At 48.0% G+C, this 22889-nt stretch overlaps 1 protein-coding gene across 2 annotated transcripts in view; it reads left to right on the forward strand.

Annotated features, from left to right (window-relative positions):
* Nucleotides 1–22492, forward strand: part of CPAP (centrosome assembly and centriole elongation protein) — a 354772-nt gene extending 332280 nt beyond the window's left edge. For both annotated transcript variants that reach the window (XM_086935221.1, XM_086935222.1), the window contains 2 exons: nt 13198–13318; nt 22050–22492. In XM_086935221.1, the coding sequence (XP_086791347.1) occupies nt 13198–13318; nt 22050–22239 (311 nt within the window). In that variant the 3' untranslated portion in view covers nt 22240–22492. The remainder of the gene's footprint in view (nt 1–13197; nt 13319–22049) is intronic.
* The last annotated feature ends 397 nt before the right edge of the window (nt 22493–22889 follow it).

Below are 22889 nucleotides of genomic sequence, written 5' to 3' on the forward strand. Positions count from 1 at the left end.
ACAGCAAGAATCTCTGCCAAGGGCTGGTATTGTGCTTCTGTGCCTCCTGGTCACCTCCAGGAAGTTTGGACTCTGTCCTCTCTGTAGCTGCTGATCCTCCACGATCCTCCATTGGCGTCAACAAGCGGTTCCGACGCCACTTCACCTGTATGCACCTGGGCTGCTTGGTGTTAGTATCCGGGTTCATTCTGTATCCACGGGTGGGATGACTCTCCAACCTTCCCTGATCCAAGTTGTTCCTATCGTGGTCCTTTGGGAAGGGTCCTAGAGTCGTAAAAATCCATCTTCAACTTACCCTGTGTTATCCTATGGACGTCTGACCCGGTGTAACCACTCTGCACCGTGGCGCCTTGGAGTCCTTGGCTACTCACCTCTGGTGGTTCCATGCTTTCTCTATCCTTGGGTATTAGTCCTGTTTTGGTAACCATTTCACATGCCACTATTTTAGTATATGCCCCCCCACCCCACAGCTGCCTGTGTATTTTCCTATGCTACTTACCTGTTTCTGAAGTATTTCTTGTGTGTCTTTGATATCTCTGGGTAGGAGATATACCAAGTAAGTCTCTAGTGTTTTCCAATAAATACAATGTATTTTTATACTCACCGGGTGTAGTTCTTTCTTATGTGTAAGCTTGCTGGTTGACTTGTAGTAAATGCACCCGCTTTTCACCCTCCTCAATAAGTCTTAGTTGCTCTCCAAGGCTACCCCTTTCGAGCTTTGGTTATCAGGTACGTAAAAACTATCTCTAAGGGTTGCCGGGACTCAGTGCACAGTGCCACACCATAGGTGGACTCCATATACTAAGAAAGCCTCCTACAACCACCCAAAGGATGACAGGTCTAACATGTCCCCACTCTAGGCATGGAAGTAGTTAGAAAATGTTGATAGTGAGCAGTGCAATGAATGTCAATTAGATGATCAATGTATTTGGAATCACATTTTAAATCATTTTAAGTAATGATCGAGGACTCAGTCAGACCCTTGGGAGCCTATACGGGGCATATAAAACCAAACTCTATATCCACTCATTTGACATGAAGTTAAAATTCTCTGCAGGCTATTGCATAAACATGTCGGGGATACATTTGTAAAAGTTGTTTTAAACAGCAATATAGTTGGAGGGGAGTTGGAGATAAATGATGGTTACTTCTTTTGGCCCATTTGTAGAAAACATGTTTTTTCAATTTGGCTTATTGTATAGGCTCTGAGAAATGTTATTGGTGACACTGTTAAACTGGTCACATGAAAGAAGGACACTTGGAAAGAAGGCTACACTTTTCTTTCCATTTTCCTGGCTGCTAGACCCAAGAAAAAGCATAAACTCAACATTAGCTTTTGTTTCAAATGACAAATTTGAATCTAATAGTGAGTTGTCTTTCTGGTAACGGATTATGCAAATAGTTATCATATTTCACTCCTTGATATATTCAGAGTTTGTCTTACGGCTTGTACTTCGTTTGGTGAAATTGTGCATTTGTTGGACAACATAAACATCGGGATTGTGCCAGAGTGATTTTGTGCAAACCCTCTGGATATGTTGACCCATGTTCTTGCAAGCCCACAGTGCACCATCTGCACCCCTAACCTTTCAGGGTGACAAATGTATGTGCAACCTCAGAACATGACCACCCTGATCCTCCACAAGAAAATATTGGTAAAAATCTAGAACTTTTTTGTTTGGACTTGTGCATACCCAAAGAAACACACAAGAAATACTGAGCAAGACTTTTCAATATTTATTGAAGCATTGTGATTCTTGTATAAAAGATGTGCTCTGCGATAATCAGTAGAATTAAACAGATTAGCGTAAATAGCATTACAAGAACAGTGAAAAAGATGAACATATCCACCATTGTGCTAAGACAGTGAATATATGCGGGCATGTAGGTACTCTGTATAGTTTACTGCTACCTAGCACTCCCTTACCTAGTTCTGCGTAGGGTGACTCATTTGTCAAGTCACTACCAGGTTGAACTAACTCCCCATTACCTGTGGGTAAGTGTCATTAGGCTGTCAGTCATGATGTAGAGCTGGACACCCCTTGTATTGGTAAACAGGAATCAGCTGAGCTGGAATTTCGGCATGTAGTGACCTCAAAATTTCAGCTGAGTGCTCCTCTCCCTAAACAAGGAAGTCGTTCTGAATATATAATAACAGTACCCGTGTGGCCATGTGCAACCCCTGTCAGACCGCAATTGTTTATTCTAGTTCGATAGTGTCATTACCTTACGGACAGAATGTTATCCTACATTGTCGCACACGCAAATGTATGTCAAAAGTCATCATGCATTGAAGAGAAGGCAACTTACGAAACATGAGTATGTAAAATAGCAGTGTCCCTTACTAGGCCTATCCTGTGACAAGCTTATGAGATTCTAACAAGATTGTTATGAGAGCGGTTTTGCAAAACTATGCACACATTTCTCAAATATTAGTATTTCACTACTGATTCTAGTGCCAAATTGAGGAAATCTTTCCTCAGGAAAAACTAAAAACAGACTTTTCATGCAACACTACAAGACTATTCAGTTCTGTCCTTTACCCCATCAGACTAAATCCAAATCTACAGGCTTTCCATAAAAACTGTAAATGTGCCTCTTTGAAGTAGATCATGGAGTCCAATGCGCTAACTGTTTTCCCGCTCTGTTTTACAGTAGGTTTTAGTCCTCCTTTCTTAATATGTTACTTGCAAAGTTCTGCGTTGTCCCTGTGGCTTGGTCTGCATGTCAGAAATTCAAGAAATATAAAAAAGAAATTAATCTAGATTCAATATGGCTAATGCTTGTTATCCTTATTTTACACTTGTGCTACCCTGCAAGCTTTTTTACCCCATGTAAACTTTTCATTTTTTTTGGTTTTGAACTGATGCTTAAGTTACTTACCTTCAGTAACGATATATCTGTAAGAAACAGTAGTTTGTGTTAGATTCCTTACCTTAGAATATCCCCAGGTGTCAGACTGGATCCGGAAAGTTTTTGTCAGCAGTACACCTGCGCGTCGCTAGGCGTCGTCTGCGGCTCCGCGTCCGTCGTCGGCGTCGTGATCGCCGGGATGACGTCTGAGTACTAAGACGCCGCCCACGCGCGCTGATGTCAGTTCTGTACACAGCTTTACGCGCTGGGAACGCAGAGCCATGCAAGAAACCAACACTGGTACCATAAAACCAGGGCCCTGAAAGGGATGACCTTAACCCTAGATATCGGTTCGCAGAACTGGGAGGATGGGTAGGGCGGTAAGGAATCTAATACTAACTACTGTTTCTTACAGATCTATCGTTACCGAAGGTAAGTAACTTGTGCATCTGAAAGAAACAGGTTAGTGTTAGATTCCTTACCTTAGAATAGATACCCCAGCAATACCAACCCCAGGGGTGGGTCTGCGAACCAAGATCACACCAGAAGGTCCTGGAGAACGTAACGGCCGAAAAAGCCATCTCTCCGGACTTGGCTGTCCAGGCAGTAGTGCTTAGCAAACGTGTGCAGCGACGCCCATGTAGCTGCCTGACCGATGTCCTGCAAGGGAACTCCCCGACCCAGGGCAGTAGTTGCCGAAGTGGCCCGAGTGGAATGGGCGCGCAGCCCCACAGGAGGCTCTTTGCCAAAGAGTAACAGACCTGGATGCACAAAACTACCCACCGAGAGATGGTCCATTTGTGCACCACCCGTCCCTTCTTAGCGCCCACGTAACCAACAAAGATCTGTTCGTCTACCCGGAACTTGTGTGTGCGGTCTAGATAAAAGGAGAGTGCACGTTTGGGTCCAGACGGTGGAGCCTTGTTTCCTCTTTCGAGGGATGCGGAGGCGGAAAGAAGGTGGGCAAGGTGATGGACTGCTAGATAGAAAGGCTATAACCACCTTGGGCAGGAAAGAAGGACGATTCCTCAGAACAACCTTGTCCGGATGGACAGAAAGGAAGCTTAGAAGACAGAGCCTGGAGCTCACTCACTCTCCTGGCAGAGGTGATTGCAACCAGGAATGCAGTTTTAAGAGTCAGAAGACGAAGAGGACAGTTATGAAGTGGCTCGAATGGAGCGCACATCAGATAAGCCAGTACAAGGTTCAAGTCTCACTGAGTTTAGTTAGTTTAGTTTAGTTTATGGCATTTGTTAAGCGCTTGGTTGCACAGAGAACAGTGCGTCCCCGCGCTGACAACCCTACCTACAACTCTTCGGCCGAGCTCATAGAGGCTGGACACAGGGGCAAGGGTACACTATGCTGAGTTTAACCTGGGAAAAAGATGGGGTTTCAGCCTCTGTCTGAACCTGGGTTCAGAGGGCTCCATCCTCAGTTCGATAGGTAGGTTATTCCAGTTGTTGCTGGCATGGTGTCTGAAAGAGCGTCCTCCCATCCTTGCTCTATGTATCCGAGGCACCACTAATTGCATGCTACCCATCGACCTCAAAGGACGTGTAGGGCGATATACTGGAAGCAAGTCCTGGAGATATGGAGGTGCTTTTTTGTGAGCTATACGGTGGGTGATGCACATGGTTTTGAAATTGATTCTTTCCTTTATTGGGAGCCAATGAAGGGTGCGTAATGCATGTTTCCCAGAGGCTCTCCTAGGAAGGTTGAGGACCAGCCTCGCTGCAGCGTTCTGGACGCGTTGAAGCTGTGTTAGGCCCTTTTTACTAAGTCCACATAGGAGGGAGTTCCCATAATCTAACTGGGAGGTGACCAAGGCGTGTACCATGGTTTTTCTGGAGCTAGGGGGCAATAGGTCCAGGATTTTCCTTAGGACCTTCAGAAGTCCGTAGCATTTTCCCGCGACCTTACCCACATGATTGGTGTAGGCAAGATTAGAGTCCAGAAGAAAGCCAAGGTTCTTAACTGTGTCCACTGGGACCGGGAAAGAGCCCAGTTCAGTGGGCCACCAGGCAGAGGTCCAGATGGAAGGACGTGGACCTAAGATAAGAACTTCCGTCTTGTTACCATTAAGGCGGAGACATTTTTGTTTCATCCAGCCGTCAAGAGCCACAAGGCAAGCCGAGAAATTCTCAGCATCCACAACTGGATCACGGGACAAATTGATCACCAGTTGTGTGTCATCTGCATAGGAGACTATTGCCACACCATATGACTCCACCAGTTAGGCATCACAAAGGGAACAGGAGGGAACATGTGTGTGACGCCTTTCAAGAATCTATTTACAACAGGGGACTTGAAAAGAGAAGGCTGATCAGGAAGTCTTAAGAAGGCTGAAATGGCCGAGAGGTAGCCTTTGAGAGTGCCCAGAGCAGAGCCCTGCTGGGCAAGAGAAAGAAGGAAGAGGAGAACCTCAGAAAGTGTATCCACAGCCTTTGCTGCGCACCATTCCACAAATTTGTTCCACCTGCAAGCGTACACCGATTTCGTGAAGGGATGCCACGCATGTAGGTGGAGACTGGACAGGGTCGGGTGGAGGACCGTCCCCTGCTGCTGCGACAGAAGGTCCTCCTGAAGAGGCAGACGAATCGGGGGATCGACTGACATGCTGAGTAGCTCGGGATACCAGTATCTTCGAGCCCAGTTCGGAGCCACAAGGATGACTTGGGAACGGTCTCGCCTGATCTTCTTCAGCACTCTGGGCAGAAGTGGTATAGGCGGAAAGGCGTACAACAAACCGCAGCTCCACTCCCGACGAAAAACCTCTCCGAGCGAGTGCCGCCTTGGAAATTCCAACGCGCAGAACTGATGAAATTGCACGTTCTCTTCGGGGGCAAATAGATCTAACCAAGGCTCTCCCTACTGCCGAAAGAGACCTTGTGCCACGTCCGAGTTCAGACGCCATTCATGATCCATCATGCACCGACAGCTGAGTTTGTCCGCCCTGGCGTTCAGGGAACCTGCCAGGTGTTGAACCACCAGGGTGACACCCTGGTGTTCCAGCCATGTCCAGAGGCGCAGAGCCTCCTGACAAAGGGTCCACGACCCCACCCGCCCTGTTTCTTGCGGTACCACATGGCGGTGGTGTTGTCCGTGAACACGTGCACTACACTTCCCCAGACAGTGGGAAGGAATGCCTTCAGTGCAAGCCGAATCGCCCGCAGCTCTAGAAGGTTGATATGGACCCGGGACTCCGCCTTAAACCAGAGGCCTCTGATCCTCTCATGTGGCCCCCCATCCCAGGAGAGACGCATCCGTCACTACTAAGTGCTCCGGTTGGGGTAGGGAGAGGGATCTGCCGCTGACCCAATCTCGGTCCGTGAGCCATCACTGCAACTGTCTCGCAGTGCCCTCCGAGATCAGGACATGGTCATACAGGTTGCCTTGATGATGTGCCCACTGAAACTTCAGGTCCCAGTCATCGAGATAGGGGAAGACTGGAACCCCTGATCTGCGCAGATGAGCTGCGACCACCGCCATCACTTTCATGAACACCCGAGGGGCACTGGTGAGGCCGAAGGGGAGCATGGTAAACTGAAAGAGCTCATAGCCTACCGTAAACCGCAGGTAGCGCCGGTGGGCCGGCAGGACTGGGATGTGGAAAAATGCGTCCTGCAAGTCCAACGCTACCATCCAGTCTCCAGGGTCTAAGGCAGCCAGGACCTAAGCTAAACTCCGCATCTTGAACTTCTCCTTCTGGAGGAAGCCTTTGACGCTCGGGAGGTCCAAGATAGGGCGTAGGCCTCCTTTGCCCTTATTTGGTACCAGAAAGTAGTGGGAATAGCAACCATGTCCTACTTCTGGCCCAGGAACGCGCGCGACAGCCTCCTTGGCCAAGAGGGACGCAACTTCCTCCTGCAGAAGTTGCAAGTGATCCCCTGACATGCGGTGGTACTGCGGTGGCATGGCTGGAGGGGTCGCCTCGAAGGGGAGGGAGTAGACCCTTCAGACGATCTTCAGCACACACCTGTCCGAAGTGATGGTACACCAGTAAAGGAGGTGATGGCGGACCCTGCCCCCCACTGGCGTCGAATGGGCCTGAAAGGTCGGACTAGGAAGGCTTTGAGGCAGATGCAGGAGTAGATGTGGACTGACCCTGCCATTGTTCCCCACCACCGCCACGACGGTTACCACGTCCACGGCCGCGTTGAGGCTGGTTCTGCGGCCTGTGGCTGGCAGGACGTGTTGGGGCGCCCCTTCCTTGGCCACGAAAGGGGCGAAAAGCAGAAGCTTGCTGGCACTGGCCTGACAGGCCCAAGACTTGGCCGTAGCCCTGGAGTCCTTGAAACGCTCAAGTGCACTGTCTGCCTTGTCGCCAAAGAGGTGACTGCCATTGAAGTGCATGTCCATGAGCGTGGCCTGGACATCCCCTGAAAAATTGGCAGACCTCTGCCAGGCGTGGCGGCGAACCGCCACCGTCGTGGAAATAGCCCTGCCCAGCGAGTCTCTGGTATCCAGTCCACCCTGATTGAGTAACGTGCCGCATCCCGCCCCTCAGCAAGGGCTTGGGCGAGCCGTGCCTGGGCCTCGTCCGGACACTGGGGCAGCACGTCTGCAACCGTGTCCCACAAGGAATGGTTATAACGGCCCAAAAAGCTAGCGGTGTTGATAGACCGCAACCCCAAACTTAATGAGGAGAACAGTTTCTTTCCAAACTGATCAAACCTTTTGGATTCCGGATCCAGGGGAGCAGTCGGGAATGCGGTCTGGGAAGTAGAGGCCTACTAAATCACAAGGCTCTCGGGGGTGTGTTGCACGGACAGAAAGCTAGGGTCGCCCAGAGCCGGGCGGTGGCGTCGGGCCACGTTCCGATCCACAGGGGGCACTGTGGAGGGCTTGGACCAGGTGCCCATCAGAACGTCCGCGAGGGCCTCATTAAACGGCAGTAGAGGCTCTGAGAAGCTTACTGGCGGCTGAAGCACCTCAGTGAGGAGTTTAGCTCAAAATCCAAGGACTTGGCTGCCCTACGCAACACCACACCATAAGTAGCACCCTCCTCCGTAGCCATGGACGGAGGAGAGATGAATCCAGTGTCCGGCTATGTATCCAAGCCACTGGCCTTCCCTAGCTTATCTGCCCAGTCCTGGCTCAACTGGCACTGCTGTGCCAGAAGGGTCCTCAGACCCCTCCCAGTCCTCCACCACCTCCTCCTCATCTGTGTCCTGGTAAACAGGCAGAAATGACGGAGCCGGGTCTTAGATGAAGGCCTCACCCATCGACGCCGGAGACGGCGCCGTTCCGACGCCGGACCTGGACCGGGGCTGAAACTAGGGCCGACGTCTTCCAAAGACAGCACCGGGAGCGACACCATCGGGGTCGGCGCCAGCGGAGGAGTCGTAAGGTCAACTGGCATCGACCGGGATCCAGGCCTGGATCCCACAGGCTGATGAAACGCTGAATGTCCTTCAACCTATCGTGAAAATAACCGAAGGGGAGGCAAAGTGACTCACATCCGGAGTCGTTCAGAAACACACAAGGGTACCGTCCTCTCGGCTGGTATGAGTCAAGTTGGCCGATTGAGGTTGTGAAGACTACATATGTCCAATGCAGTGGCTTAAAATGTGTGACGCCCTGAAGAAATTGCCTACATTTTGAATGGAAATGAAACATGTCGGCAAGTGGAGTATGGTTGGATAAGTAGTAGCCATACTCACTTTTATAGAGCCCACAACCAACACGAAAGAGACAGAATAAAATTAAAGATCCGTGTTGTTTGTGGTTTATATGTTGTTTTGACACTATGTGTTGTTGGTGGTTTATTTACACTGCATATCTTCACAAACACACTTTCTGTTTGTTATTGGACACATCTTTTCTTTTGAGCTTGATTGTGCCAATGATGAGATCAGGGCAATCCTGGTGAGTACCTGCCAGGTTCCCGTCAGTGGTGCGCCCGTGAGGCGCCATCTCTCTCACACACACTTTTTTCCTTTGTCTGAGTCTGGCACATGTGTGTGTTGTTCGTCGTCTCACAACTGTTGTTTTACAAAAGGGATTGGGCAATTTTTAAAAGTGGCACAATGTGGATGTACCTCCTACCCCATCAATTAAAATAGGGGAGTTAGTTGTAATGGTTTTGCAACGTAAGGTACACCATAAAAATAAGCAATTTGTAAGTGCCTATTTGGTCTAGGTCATAGTTGTGGAAACTGGATCCCACAGGGCCCTGCGGCATCGGGACCAAAGTCGACGACGGCACCGGGGCCGCAGCTGCTGGCCCACCAAGGCCCCTAGTCGAGTCTGCGGGGCCCAAAGGCGCGCCGAGAGACCTCGACGGAGGGAAGTGAGTCCTCATGGCCACGAGGAAATTACGTATCTCCTCTGGCGTCGCTTGCAGCCCAGGGACCGGAGGGTGTGGGGCCTGAAGCGACGCCTGTGGCTCCGACTTAGCCGCGCGGGCGGTGTCACCCGAACCCTCAGCAGCGTTGCGCGACCGGCGTCGGAAGAGCGATGTCTCCTCTTCGACTTCTGTTTTGAATGCCTCGACTTACCGGAGGACTTGGAGCCCGATGAGTGGTGGTGATGACTCGACGAGCGACGACTGCGTTTCCGCGGCCGGTCCCTGTGAGAAGTTGGCCTGATATTTAGTGCTCACTATTCTAGTGATCACTGTGTATCATACCAAACGACCCTTATTGATGATTGGTTGTAAGTCAACCTTATAGACCAGCTATCCTAGTAGCGTGGACAAAAGCAGTCTTCAGGCTAAACTCTAGAGGGCGTGTTAAGCCAGCTGTTTTACCATCACATATACCCCTTGAACACCAAGTGAAAGGACACCACACAAGTTGTTATGAAAATAAAAGGATATTTATTTATGACAAGTCTACCCTGATCTCTTAATGAGTCAGGGAGCTAAGCACACAACAAAAATCTTTCGAAAATACTTCAAGTTGCACAATTTACACAAATGCCCGAGGGGCACGAAAAACCATATACACTAAAAGTGGAATGCAAAATACTAGCAGGTAAGTAACGAGATCCAGAGGCTTCAGGATCGCTAGGACTACACTACTGAACCCTAAGGTTAGGAGCAGGAGGCCTAGGGAGATCGGGTGCAGAGTGTGCACTCTCACGCGGGATGCGGGACAAAGTCTATGGAGGCTAGTATTTCTTAAGTTAATGTCATCGGACGAATCCGACTAGATAGACTAAAAACGACAAAGGATCTGGACACTTGGATAGTGAACCTGCGTTGGAGCACCGAAATGCTCGGGTTACCTAGCCCAGGGATTGCGGCTGCATAGGGTTCAAAAGACGTCGGGAATCCTCGTTGTAGTCTATGGAGCCTGAAAGAAGAAGTTGCTGGCTGGCGACCAGTGAAGAAGTTCGGTATGATCCAAGCCTGGATCGGTGATGGAGACGACCTGAAAGCAGAGGGGACTCAGTTCTTAATCACTAGCCAGTGATTGTGTGGGCACCAGGATGGCACCGGATGAAGTCACCTCGACCAGGTGAGTGGGCGACGCTGGACTCTGCAGTCACACGGGCTAGGAGGCGTTGTCGGCGACCAGGCTGGAGGTGCGAGCTGTCCCACGAAGGTATCCACTGTCGGCGATGCTGGACCCAGGATTGGGGCAACAAACCTTGGCAAAGTCAAGCCCACACGGTGGAGTCAAGATGGCGTCTGGAGTGGACCATGAGGGTCCGGGGTGCTCCTCTCTTGGAAGGGAGCAAGGGCCAGTCTGGAGCAACCAGACCAGCGTTGAAATCGTCGTGGTACGTCGTCAGGAAGGCCACTAGCCAACGGGCAAGTGACCGGACAACGCGGTGAGCAGCAAAGAGCAGAAGGGCCCCACGCAGATCTCGTGGATGCTGGGGGGCTGGACTTCGGTGCTGGAGATGCTCAGGGTTAGGGCTTCTCAAACCCCAAAGCACTCACTCGAGGATCCCTCGGCGGTCGTGCTGGTTAAGCGTCGTGCAGTTTCAGAAGATGGCCGGTCCCTCAGGTCTCGTCACACCCACGAATCTCAGCTGGCCTGCTGATGCAGGTAGAGGTCAGAGATGCCAGGGAATCCGGGTCTCGTCGAGCTGGGCAGTCTTGATCCGGAGGATGGACTTACAGCAAACCGCGATGCTTAGATGGTGCCTGCGGGTGCAGGGTGGCTACTCCTTAGCCACAAGGGAAAGTCCTCAAAGAAAGTCAAGAGTTCCTTTCGTAGAAAGTCGTTCAAGATTCAGGATGATCTAATTTGGGAAGGGGGCCCGCTCCTACCTTTATCCTAAGAAAAGGGGCTGGCACGCGACTAGGTCCTGCCCATGGGTGGGACCAGGAGGGAGTGGTTACACCCCTCTCCCTTGTCCGGACTTTCCCCAGCTCAGGGGCTGGTGTGCCCCTGGAACTGGTTTGAGCCGGCATATGCACAGTGAGCACCGGGGTGCCACTTGCAGTCACCTTCCTCTCAGCCCTGCCTACCTGGGATACACAAAACCCTGTCTGGGATGGTACTAGCACCGCCCCTGACAGGAAACCCTTTATCCAAGCTCTCCTCGCTGGAAGGACTCCCAGCAGCAGGAGGTCAGACTTGTGTCTGTGGTGACAGCATCCATTTTGTGATGCTGAGGCTCGAGTTAACTTTAACCGGGGTTCACAGTTACATACATGTCGTGTCCCTCTAGAAGGGTGGAATGCTAACCCCGTCGCCAGAATTGGCGAGCCGTTAGTATTCCAATTCGTATGACACCTTACTCGACATGTTTTGATAAAGCAATACCAAAGTTGGCAAATAACCGCAAGGATTATAATGCACTTAAGAGTATATGGTACGCGTTATCATGGAACAGCTATTAGGACTTGGTTCCGCAAGCTGCAGACGGGCTCAGCTCATGCCAGAGCACCAACTCACATAATTCCAAGCACTCTGCCTTCAGGATTGTTAAGGCCTGCCAAAGGAGTGACTGATAGGAATACATGTGTCCATTTTAGGGTTAGATATAGGAATACTATATCTAAAGCAAACGGTGTTTACACCACCTTGCCCCAGCTGTCGTGCAGCCAGTTGTGTCAGATTTGAGTGGCCAGCCAGGGGTGGCATAATACATGCTGCAGCCCCTGGTAGGCCCTGGGTACACCTATGCCCTGGATACAGGGACTGATAAGGTGGCCCAGTGCCAATTGGTAAATGCACCTAGGGTACACGTCAATTTAGAGAGAGAACAGCTAGGCTGTGGGTCTGATTAGCAGGCCCACAGCCAGGGAAAGTCGTAAACCAGTGAAGCAAAAACAAAAATCGGGGGTGACCATAGGATTGCAGACCCCACTCTCCTACAGTCCCTCGACCGGGACCTTGTGCGGTGCGGAGCCGACTGCCAGATCTCGAGTAGCTTATGGGACCGCTCCCTCCTAGCTTTCGAGGTCAAGGCCCGGCAGTCGGGGCACAACTTGTCGCCAGCTGTGGGAGTCGGTCACTGACATCAGGCGGTGACAGGTGTCGCATGGCTTGGAGCCAGGAATCCCTACGGCACCAGGAGTCGAAGTTGATTCGAGAAAAGAGATCCAAAACAGATCAAAAAGTTAGTCAAAAAATAACTAAGAGTACTGTTCTTCCCGGATCTGCGCTAGCTGGTGCGGAAAAAAGAACTGAGGTCAGCACACGAGGGCGGCGTCTAAGTACTCCAACGTCATGTCGGCGATCACGACGCCGACGACGGACGTGGAGCCGCAGACCACGCCTAGCGATGCGCAGGGGTACTGCTGATGAAAACTTTACGGATACAGTCTGACACCTGGGGATATTCCAGGGTAAGGAATCTGACACTAACCTGTTTCTTTCAGATTGAATTAATATCATATTTATTGGGTGATATTTATTATATCTGACTGTGGTGCTACACTCTAATTTACTCAAAGTATGTACTATTGAAAGATGTTTTTTGGATACAAATATTGCAATTATGTTTAACTAAAGGTATCAAGTGTGGGTATTTTGGTAGCTTCTTTAAGTAAGGTGCAATCCTATCACCCAGTTATTCAAAAAAAGAGTACTGTGTAATGCTGCCAGAAACTAACTTAAAAAAAAGGTAATGCTGTCTAGGGCTGGTGCCTTTAGGTCTGGCTATTGACATCTTTAGTTTTTTTGATCCTCCTCAAATTTCAGTTATTCAAAACCGTACAGTAACACATACAGAGAGAATGGCCTTTGTAGCAACCCCCTTATGCCACTGGCTTTCATGTTTGCCATTGTTTGGATGTGCTTGCTATCAAGGCCATGCAATGAGCGCATGGTTCCATGGTCAGATTGTGTTCACTATACACTTACATTTTAGTTTGAGAGAATGAGCATTTATTTTGTGTGCTGCATAAATAAATGTATCTTATGCTTCATTTTTGCTCAGAAAAGCATTATCCTGATGGTAGAAAAGAGATAACGTTTCCTGACCAGACTGTTAAGAATTTGTTTCTTGATGGCAGAGAAGAAAGCATATTTCCAGATGGCACTATCATCCGAATGAACTTGTAAGATTTTTGTTTCATATAATTGCTTTTGTGCACTGCATAGCCTAAATAGTATTGTAAAAGCATATTAATGTAATTTTAACATGTTGTACCACTGTCATAGAGAAGACTAGCAGACACTAATTCAAAGCTAATTGGTAGTTACATGCATGGTCTTGCAACAACCTACTGGTATGCACCACCAAAGTCATTACCTTGCCCCAAGCTAAATAGACTTTTAAGTGTTCTGAGGTCATTGTGCTCCTGATCATACCACATTCTGATACATTGAATCACCTAAAGAGAAAAGGTTACCTGCATTATTTATTTATTTATTTTTATTTGCATAGTTTTATATAGCACTGGCTAGACCCAGAGGTATCGGAGTGCTTTCCATGAGGATCAGGGAGTTGCAGGATTACTGATCTGCCTTTCTTCTAGTCAAAATAGCCCATTAAGCTTTGTAATATTTTGCTGTAACAAAATAGGAGGCCTTGGGGGCCCTAGAGTTCCCAGCTTCCAGATGGCTGCACTGTTGTGAGGCTCCTTGCACCAGGATCATTATCCTGCATAATCCACACACTACGTGCGGCATCCAGGCATAAAACATATAAAAAGTGAAGAGTTGGAGGAGTAAGCAATCCAAGGAAGGCCGGACCCTTCCTGTATCTGCTTGAACAGCAGCAATGCTACTCTTCTGAGCTGTTAGCTTGCCTGGCGGGGTCTAGTCAGGCTGTCATTCCACAGAGGTCAGTGGGAATGAGGGAGCCTGTACAGTTGTGCCGCTGAGAAGAGGTGAGGTGAGGTGAGGTGAGGTGAGGGGCGGGTGGTGGCCCTGCTGGCACACAGTCTCTGGCTGTGGAAGGCCTGAACAGCGATCGATGAGCGGCACTGTGGCTTGATCGTGCTACCCGGAGTGCTACTGTCGCTGTGTGGGCGGGGCTGCAGCAACCTGAAAGCTGAGGCAGAGGCATGGGGTCTGGATCAGGCTGCAAGGCTGTTGCTGGAGAAGCAGGCTCCCGTTGGAGCCCAGAATCGGCTCAGGATTGGAATCAGATTAGCATGAAGGCCCATTGCCCCTACATGGACTGGTGAGAAGTAGCAGTTGCAGCCGCTACTGCTGAAAGGATCGGGGTGTGGCATGGCTGGGGAGACCATGCCCGGTTTGTGAAATTGGCCCCGTCGTGTAATGACTGGGTTGCAGTTAGGCTTGGGGGGTAGGCTACCTCTAGCACTGGGGCATGCCAGCAACACTGCCTGCATTGATTATCGACTGGGAGATGTCCGTGTGCCATCATGCTCTGACCCAGAGGGTGGGAGGGTTCTACTGTGGCTTATGGGTAGCAGGTACCTCTGGGGGGCCTTGAAAGGGACACTCAAATATTCACATCTACTGCAATTTGTCAACCATAATTGGGAGAACCAATCATAAACAAACTGAGCTTTGAGGCTACGAAAGTGGCCAGAGCAATGCCCACTGATTAGAAAGAGGTGCTCACTGAGGTCATCAGACCGGACATTCATTCTTTTCTTTTAGAAATGAAATAAAGCCTAACCTCCACCGACAGCAAGATAGACAACCTGACACAGACATTCCACACAATGGCCACATTGACAAAGCAAGATAAGCGAATAATTGCAGCTGAATCCTGACTATCTGCAATTGAGAACTGCATTTCTGGTACCATGGGAAAACTGTATTAGTTAGAGGACTTTTTGCATACTCAACAGTCAAAAAATTAAATACAGAGGCCAGGTCCAGGCATAACAATTTGTGGCTATTAGGACTCCCTGAATACACAAACACTAGCAATATGGCCGACTGCATAAAAGTTCTACTTAAATGCTTCTTCTGCGCCGATGCTTTTTCATGACTATTTGCAGTGGAACGTACACATCGTTCATTGGAACCACGACTGCCTCCAGATGCTCCACCTAGACCTGATATAGTCCATCTGTTTAGCTTCCGAAACCGCAATACCTGCGTCTGCCCAGGGAACAGCAGCCCCATCTCCATGAGGGCACCACTATATCCATCTACGAGGACTTTACCCAAAAAGTGCAGGAGGCAAAGCTTGTTTACATGCGGATCAAGCGAAAACTGCATCCGAAAGGCATCTACTATGTAATGCTTTACCCAAGATCACTTATGGGAACAGCTATTTATCTTCTCCGATCTGCGGTCTGCCTTGTGATTCCTCTGTAAGTTTAAGCGGGGTAGGCCTGCCTCATCAAGCAGTCAACCGGACCCGGTGTAGAATAAGAATGGATAGCTGACACATCTGTTGACAACATGCTCCCCTTGTTCATAATGCCTGACATACTCCACTTACTGTGACTTTATACCAGTATCTGCCCCTATGGACAAATTGTCAGTTTTGGCACTGGCTGATATTTCTCCTCCAGAGCAACGTATCACACTTCTAAAAAACTGAACCAGGATATCCATTTTTTGACTGTATAAACTGGCCGGCCTCCTTACTCCTGCTATCCGAGATGCCCAAATGATAGACCGATCAAGCTCACCCTTGGAAAGGTGGTATTGACGAACAGGCCTCTGGTTTCCTCCCAGAAGGAACTTCGATGAAGCAGTTATCCCATGGCTGTTCTCAGTCATTTAGTGTTTAGAGTGGGATTACTTCACTGGCAGGTTGGGGTGGCTGGTGTGGTTGGAGTGAGGATGTACATGTGATTGCACACTGAAGATCACAATTTTGTATTCTGATTTTCTTAAGGTTTAGACACCGCTCGACAGAAGTTCATCATAGCACATAAGAGCTACAGACCACCTTCAGACTGATGACCTCCGCGCATAAGCTCACTACACCTGTAAACCTGGTATCATGGAACATATAGGGCCTTAACAACCCCGCAAAGCTAGACAAATACTAGCTTATTTAGACTGCCATAAGATTGTCAGTGTTCATACAGAAGACACATATTGGGGGGGACACAAAACCCCCATGTTTACAGCATGATGATGCTGCCACAGGTCATTTTCATGTTACTCTAACTCCAGGGGGACAACCATTTTGGTTCACCGGTGGCTGTACCTTACACTTATTGTTGAAGAAAACGACCCGCAAGGCAGTTATGTTTTACAGGCCCGCATAGCCACACAGCATCTTACAATAATAAATACATACAGCTCCAATTCTGACGACCCTGGGTTTATTTGGCAGATGTGGAGGCGCTGTGACTTGTCAACCTAAAACAATATTGTGGGGTAGCGATTTCAACTTAGTGCTGTATAAACTTCTAGATAGTTTGCACCCGCTGACTTGCACACATAATGCTGTAGCTGTGGCTCTTTGCGACATAATGGGAATGCAAGATTTCATCGACCTGTGGCGCAATAGACCTCGAGACAAATGGGAGAGCACTCACATGTCAAAGGCAGGTGAGCTCGGTTATGCAATCATTTACACTGTTCCGAATACTTTCAGGAATAGCGATCAATTATATTGCCCTTTATGCAGGTAGCGAAGAAGCAGCTGCTTGACTATCGTATCCCATGGTGCCAGACATCTCAAATATCTTGGCATTTGGGTGGGCCAAGACAAGGCCACCATATTAAATGAAAACTATTGCATTATCATAAACAAAATTGAAGACCAGGTAGTGAAGTGGATTAGACTCACCTTATCCCTGCATGGTAGAGTTGCCCTTATGAAAATGATTCTCCCTACCGAAGCTGCTATATTTATTCAAAAACATACCGATCCTGTTAAACAGGCATTTCTTCAACACTCAAGACCCTCATGATTTAAATTGCATGGGCCAATATGCGTATTACTGGCTGCACCCTCCACCCTAAATGGTATATCTCACCATCGAGCACGATATTGCCTTCCCATCCCACTCGCCACACTCCTAGGGAAGGTTCCAAAATTCAAGAGTGCTGAAATCCACACAGTGGCAAACACACAGATATTCTGGGAGGGCCTGCGAAAGCGGTATGGGTGCTCTACACTATATTCACCACATTAGGCCCTCAAACACTTCTCTTCATCTTTAAGCACCCAGGGCTCAAATACATTGACTGTCTACTTGGGGGGGGGGAGGGGGGGAACCATTGATGACCTGTTTACGAATGACGAATTCTTGACTGCCTCTATGGTGATGGGGCGTGAAGGGGCCTCAGTTCTCGACACATTTTTTTATTTAGATACACACGCTCTGTAGGCAGCACTATCCCAACCTACTAAAGGCCCCCACCGAATGCCAGGCCTTGACAGCCTTGATATTGGTGAGAACTTGCCAGCGCATATTCACTAGATTACACTTAACACAGGCAACGACTCCACTGGTAACACCTTCCGCCAGGGTAGCATGGAAGGCAGATTTAGGAGAAACAGTGACCTATAAGGAAGGAAACTATAGCTCTGGCCCCCAGTGACCGGTGCCGGCTTATACACTTTGAGTGCCTGCACTGGGTGTACTTCAGTCCACTTAAATTATATGCATGGATGCGGTTAGATTTCAGATTTCACGCTGTAGTGCAGCCGAAGCAAACTTCATCCATGGTGCTTGGCTGTGCCTGCCTATAGCTACCTACTGGACCCAGATATTCCAGGTGCGATCTGACGAGTGGCCTGACCGTGTCACCCAAACTGGCCCTTTTGGGATGCACAATCATTATAACATGGGCGGTACGCCGGCATGTGTCTGTTTTACTGCTGATGGCAAAGAGGTGTGGTGCCTGCCACTGAGGGAAAGAAACACTCGCCTGCTGTGAAAACGTGGCTTCATGGCCTCTCGAATTGTCAGGAACAACAGGACTCTTATTATCCCTTGCTTCCATTCATGAGCGAACCAAGATACCTATGGGACTCCCTGTGCTAAAACCTACTTACACAAGGCTCCCCCTGAGCTGTTGTGCTCTCTGATTGTCAACAGAGGCAAGTTCTAGATTGAACAATAATGCTGCACCTCAGGCTAAGCAGGTGCCCGGACATTAGGTTGTGCCAGATTTACATAAAGGTGTACTGTGTTTTTGGGTGCATGCTTCTTGTGAATGGTGCTGTTCCGTGGGGTTGGTTAGTCAGCTCGGATGTGGTTATATCAGACTGAATCTGTCTCTGCCTAGCTAGCCTGAATAACTGACTATGGGCCTGATATACAACGTGATTTTGCATGCGCAAACGGATTTGCAAATCGGTTTGCGCATGCAAAATCACAGTTGGCATGTACAATTCCTAAAAAGCGAGTCACAATTTATTTGCGTCTCGCACATTAGGAATTGTGAGTAGCAATTAGGAGGGGCGTTCCCTTCCTAATTGCGTCCGCAATTCAATGTACAAATGATTTCTCCCCGCAATTGCAATCGAAAAATTAAGGTTAAGGGGTCGCAAAAGTGAAAGGGTCCCCCGGGACCCCTTCCCCATTGCAAACGCAGGGGACAATATTCTTTAAGGGCAGGCAGTGGTCCCCGGGACCACTGCCTGCCCTTAAAAAATCAAACTAAAACGTTTCATTTTTTTTCTTTTTAAATGCATACCGTTTTCCTTTAAGGAAAACGGACTGCTTTGCAAAAAAAAATTGCTTTATTTAAAAGCAGTCCCAGACATGGTATTCTTAGCCCAGCAGACCACCATGCCTGGGAGGGCCTGCCATTCCTGTGGGGTCGCAAATTGCGAGAGGCTCAATAATATTCATGAGCCTCTCTATTTGCAACCCCATTAGGAATCTCAAAACAGTGTAATAACACTGTTGTACATGCATAATAGCGCTTCGCAAATTGTGAGTAGCTAAAGACTCACAATTTGCAAAGCGCTATTTTGCGCGTCGTACGTTTGGGTGCTTCTTGTTTTGATTGTTCTCTCCAGACCTTGCCTTTCTGAAGAAAAATACACTTCACGGCAGGATAGTCCCAAGCCTCGAGCTCCCACAACAGGCACAAATAGCTGTGAGGTTTCTGTACATGGCTGTCACCAGACACAGAGTGTGACCAATTGAAAAACTGTCTTCACCAAAGGGGATCCTATTCCCTTGACCAACAGAGACTGCAGTCCAACCTCTTATGCCCACCATCTACCAAATGATGTGCTACTGGAAGACTAACCAGCTCTCCTCTCAACAAAACGCCTATTTGGATGTCTAAAGGAGCCTTTTCTTTTCTGTCCCCACTTCAGTGTGTAGGTCTCCTTCCTTCCAGCTTCAGGAATGTCAGCAATACACTAGAACTGTCTTGGAAAACAACTTCACCTCCACCTTGTTCACAGGACTAGACGAGGGGCATCCAAAGGGAACCCACAGACTTCCATCACTCTTGTTCACTGATACACATAATGATGTACCATACAGGCTACATACACAGACACGCACACCTTACAATTAAGATATTAGCACCATGATCTGTGTTAGCTGATAGAAGTGGTCCTTTACATCAGTAGGCCTGTAGTCCTCCACTCCAGAGGGCCTTTAAAGTGCTCTATTAAAGAGTTCTACATAACATTGCCTACCAAGGGTTCCCAAACTGACAACAGGGAATATTCAAGCGTGTGATTCTATTGAAGTTACTAACGCTAGAGAACTTCACTAATAGTTAAGTAACTTTTTCTTGTGCTGCTCATGTAAAAAAAAAACTGCTTGCTTTACTGCTGCTCACACTCTGGACACGTGATAATGGCCTGTAGTACTGGAACCTTGTGCTTGTCACTCTGGGACACACACAATTTCAAAGCAAATGGCTCTGGCTTTAATGTGCTAGATATGCATCTAGCATGTAGAGGTAGTGAACCCTTAAATGAAAGGCAGGTGCCTGGCTCTGGCTCAGCCCTCATGGACCCTCTAACGCCCCAACACTACCCAGACCAGACTCCTCCCTTTTACTGACTGTGAAAACACACAAACACATTTTCTATTGCCATTGTTGGCAATGGTGGATGCGCCTGTGTTGATGTATCTTAGAATTACAGGCTGTGAAAACCATTATTGTGTTAAAGCTCTATAAACTCCCAACATGGAAAGGAAGGGAATGCGCCATTATGTCCAGAACTGCAGACTTTGGTTCCCAAGCTGGGGATCCAGGTTCGAGTCTCTGAATCAGCTTAACATCCTGTGATTCTTGACGAATCACTTAATCTCCCTGTGCTAAAGAAAAGGAATGTAACTGGTGCTCTTGTAAAAGGCTCCAATACTTTCAATTTTGCACTACATAGAACTGCCCCACACCCCTATCGTAATAAAAAAAGGACAGAGGGCTTTTAAGGGAAATGGTTGGAACAGTAAAGAATTCGAAAGTCATTGTGTATCCCCCTTATCATTATTTTAGCCTTGGAGCGCTATAAATGAGCACGTTGTATTACACAAGATCACGTTCATGTTTTTTATGCATGGGTAGAAGAAGCGATTTGCCCAGATTCAAAGGAGTTAAGCCGAGAGTTGAACCTGGTTCTCCAGGTCCAAAGGCGGCAGCTCTAGCCATCCCGCCACATCCTTTACACAGAGGATATGAGCACTAAGCACTTAAAAATGTGCTCTGGAGCTGCCGTAATGATCCCTGACTGATACGCAAAGCGAACAAAAACAGAAAGGTCCTGTTCCTAATCAATACTGTTGTGTGTGTGTTTGTGTGTATATATATATATATATATATATATATATATTTTTTTTTTTACAACAATGTGGCTGTAATCCAGAGCAACACAGCAACGGGTGCAGGCGTACAGCTCAGCCAAGAGCTAGGAATCAAAGAAGGCGCCGCACTCAGGAACTTCATTTTCTTTTTACAATTTATTCAACAGAGCCCAGTCTACACACCGACGCGTTTTAGCCTTGCGACCTTGGTCACCGTGACCAAGGCCGCAAGGCTGAAACGCGTCAGTGTGCAGACTGGGCTCTGTTGAATAAATTGTAAAAAGATCAAGTTCCTGAGTGCGGCGCCTTCTTGTTGCAACAAAAAAAATATATATATATGACATTTTCTTTAGTTATGGCTACTATTTTTCTTTTGAAAAGGCGGCAACCCATGGAGGTCAGTGTCGATGCAGGGTATCTTTGAATTTTCAATTACCCCCTCTGCACCTAGGCAGTGTGACAATTGTCATTGATGGCCTCAACAGGGCAAATCATTCTTCCTAAAGGAGCGCGCAGACAAAAAATGCTGGCTTTTGTAGAGACTTTTAGCACAGTGGTAAACTTAAGAACGGGCTGAAACCTGCCAATCCCTCGGTTGCCCCCCACCCCATCACTAGCACATTCACAGATGCTGGAATTATGCATTTGATAACCCTCCCAAAGGCGCGCCTGAAATGGGGGGTTGAGATGGGGCTGGGGGGATGGAGAGAAGGTGGCTGGACAAGGCCTGGGATAAAGGTGCTCTGAACTCTGAAGCACTGTCCGTGTGTGCTTATCCAGAGAGGGGTTAGCACTGCAGCTTCACACACCATCAAAGTAAGTAGATCCTGCCTCCCCCCTCTTTTCTCCTTGTTGCACTGTAATTTATGGAATATTCTGGCTCCTGCTGAGGTTTTTCGATCCATGTATAGAATGTTAAAAGTATCCTGGAAGGAATTGTTGTGATGAGCTTCCAGTGGGTGTTAGTTTCACATCAGGTTGTTTTGTGGTGGACATCTGTCTGGTGTGCAGAACACTAGTGACCAGGATCAGTGTCCTCCTTCATAGATGCAGCTCTGCGGCCACAGATCTGAGGGGATGAAATTCAGACACAGGTGAATCCTACCGCTCGGACACAATAGTGTGTCTTTTCACTTTTAATGTTTCCTTTTCTTTCTGTTTTGTCTGGCAGAGATGGAAGTAAAATTATTGAATTTAATAACGGACAACGAGAAGTGCATACCTCTTCGTATAAGAGGCGCGAATATCCAGATGGAACTGTGAAAACGGTGTACAGTAATGGACATCAAGAAACGAAATATACCTCCGGGAGAGTCCGAGTCAAGGACCGAGAGGGCAATGTCATCATGGACACCAAATAGTTTCCTTTTCTAAAATGCTGTGAAGTTTGTCGTCATTCTATTTATTGTTATGCCGTGCCTTGCAGTTTCATCGATGAAACTATCACATTTCAAACTCTGGTGGTGTGTGCGTTTGAAATCTAAAAACATATCAATGCATTTGTATAAATATATGAAATGTTTAACATAAAATTTACATATTGTGTGTATATATAACGTATAAAATCTATGATGCAGAATTTTTGTACTGTAAACTTTAATAAAATATATTTCATAATCATGCAGCATTTGTAATACGTTAATAGGATTGAGACCAGATTTGTGTCTGTATTTTTCATTCAAAACATCAAGTTATGAAACGTTATGAAAGTGTATTTCAGTACAGCAGGGGTGGATGTATCAGAGATATCTCAAACTAAACACAGACAAAACGGAGGTCGTGGGATTTCGGACAGGGCCTCCTCTTTAGAATCATTCTTGGTGGCTGGCAGAAGCAGGTCACTGCCCAAATCCCTGGGTAAAGGTTAGGAATTTAGGATTCGGTTTGATGTCCAACTAAACTTTGCGGGACTGATCAATCAGATGACACCACCTTGCTTTTATCTGTTGAAAACCCTGCGTAAAGTCCTACCTTGTATCCCTTTAGACCTCAGAAAAGTGGTTATAGTAGC

The sequence above is a fragment of the Lissotriton vulgaris genome, chromosome 8, assembly GCF_964263255.1.
Source record: "Lissotriton vulgaris chromosome 8, aLisVul1.2, whole genome shotgun sequence".
Lineage (NCBI taxonomy): Eukaryota > Metazoa > Chordata > Amphibia > Caudata > Salamandridae > Lissotriton > Lissotriton vulgaris.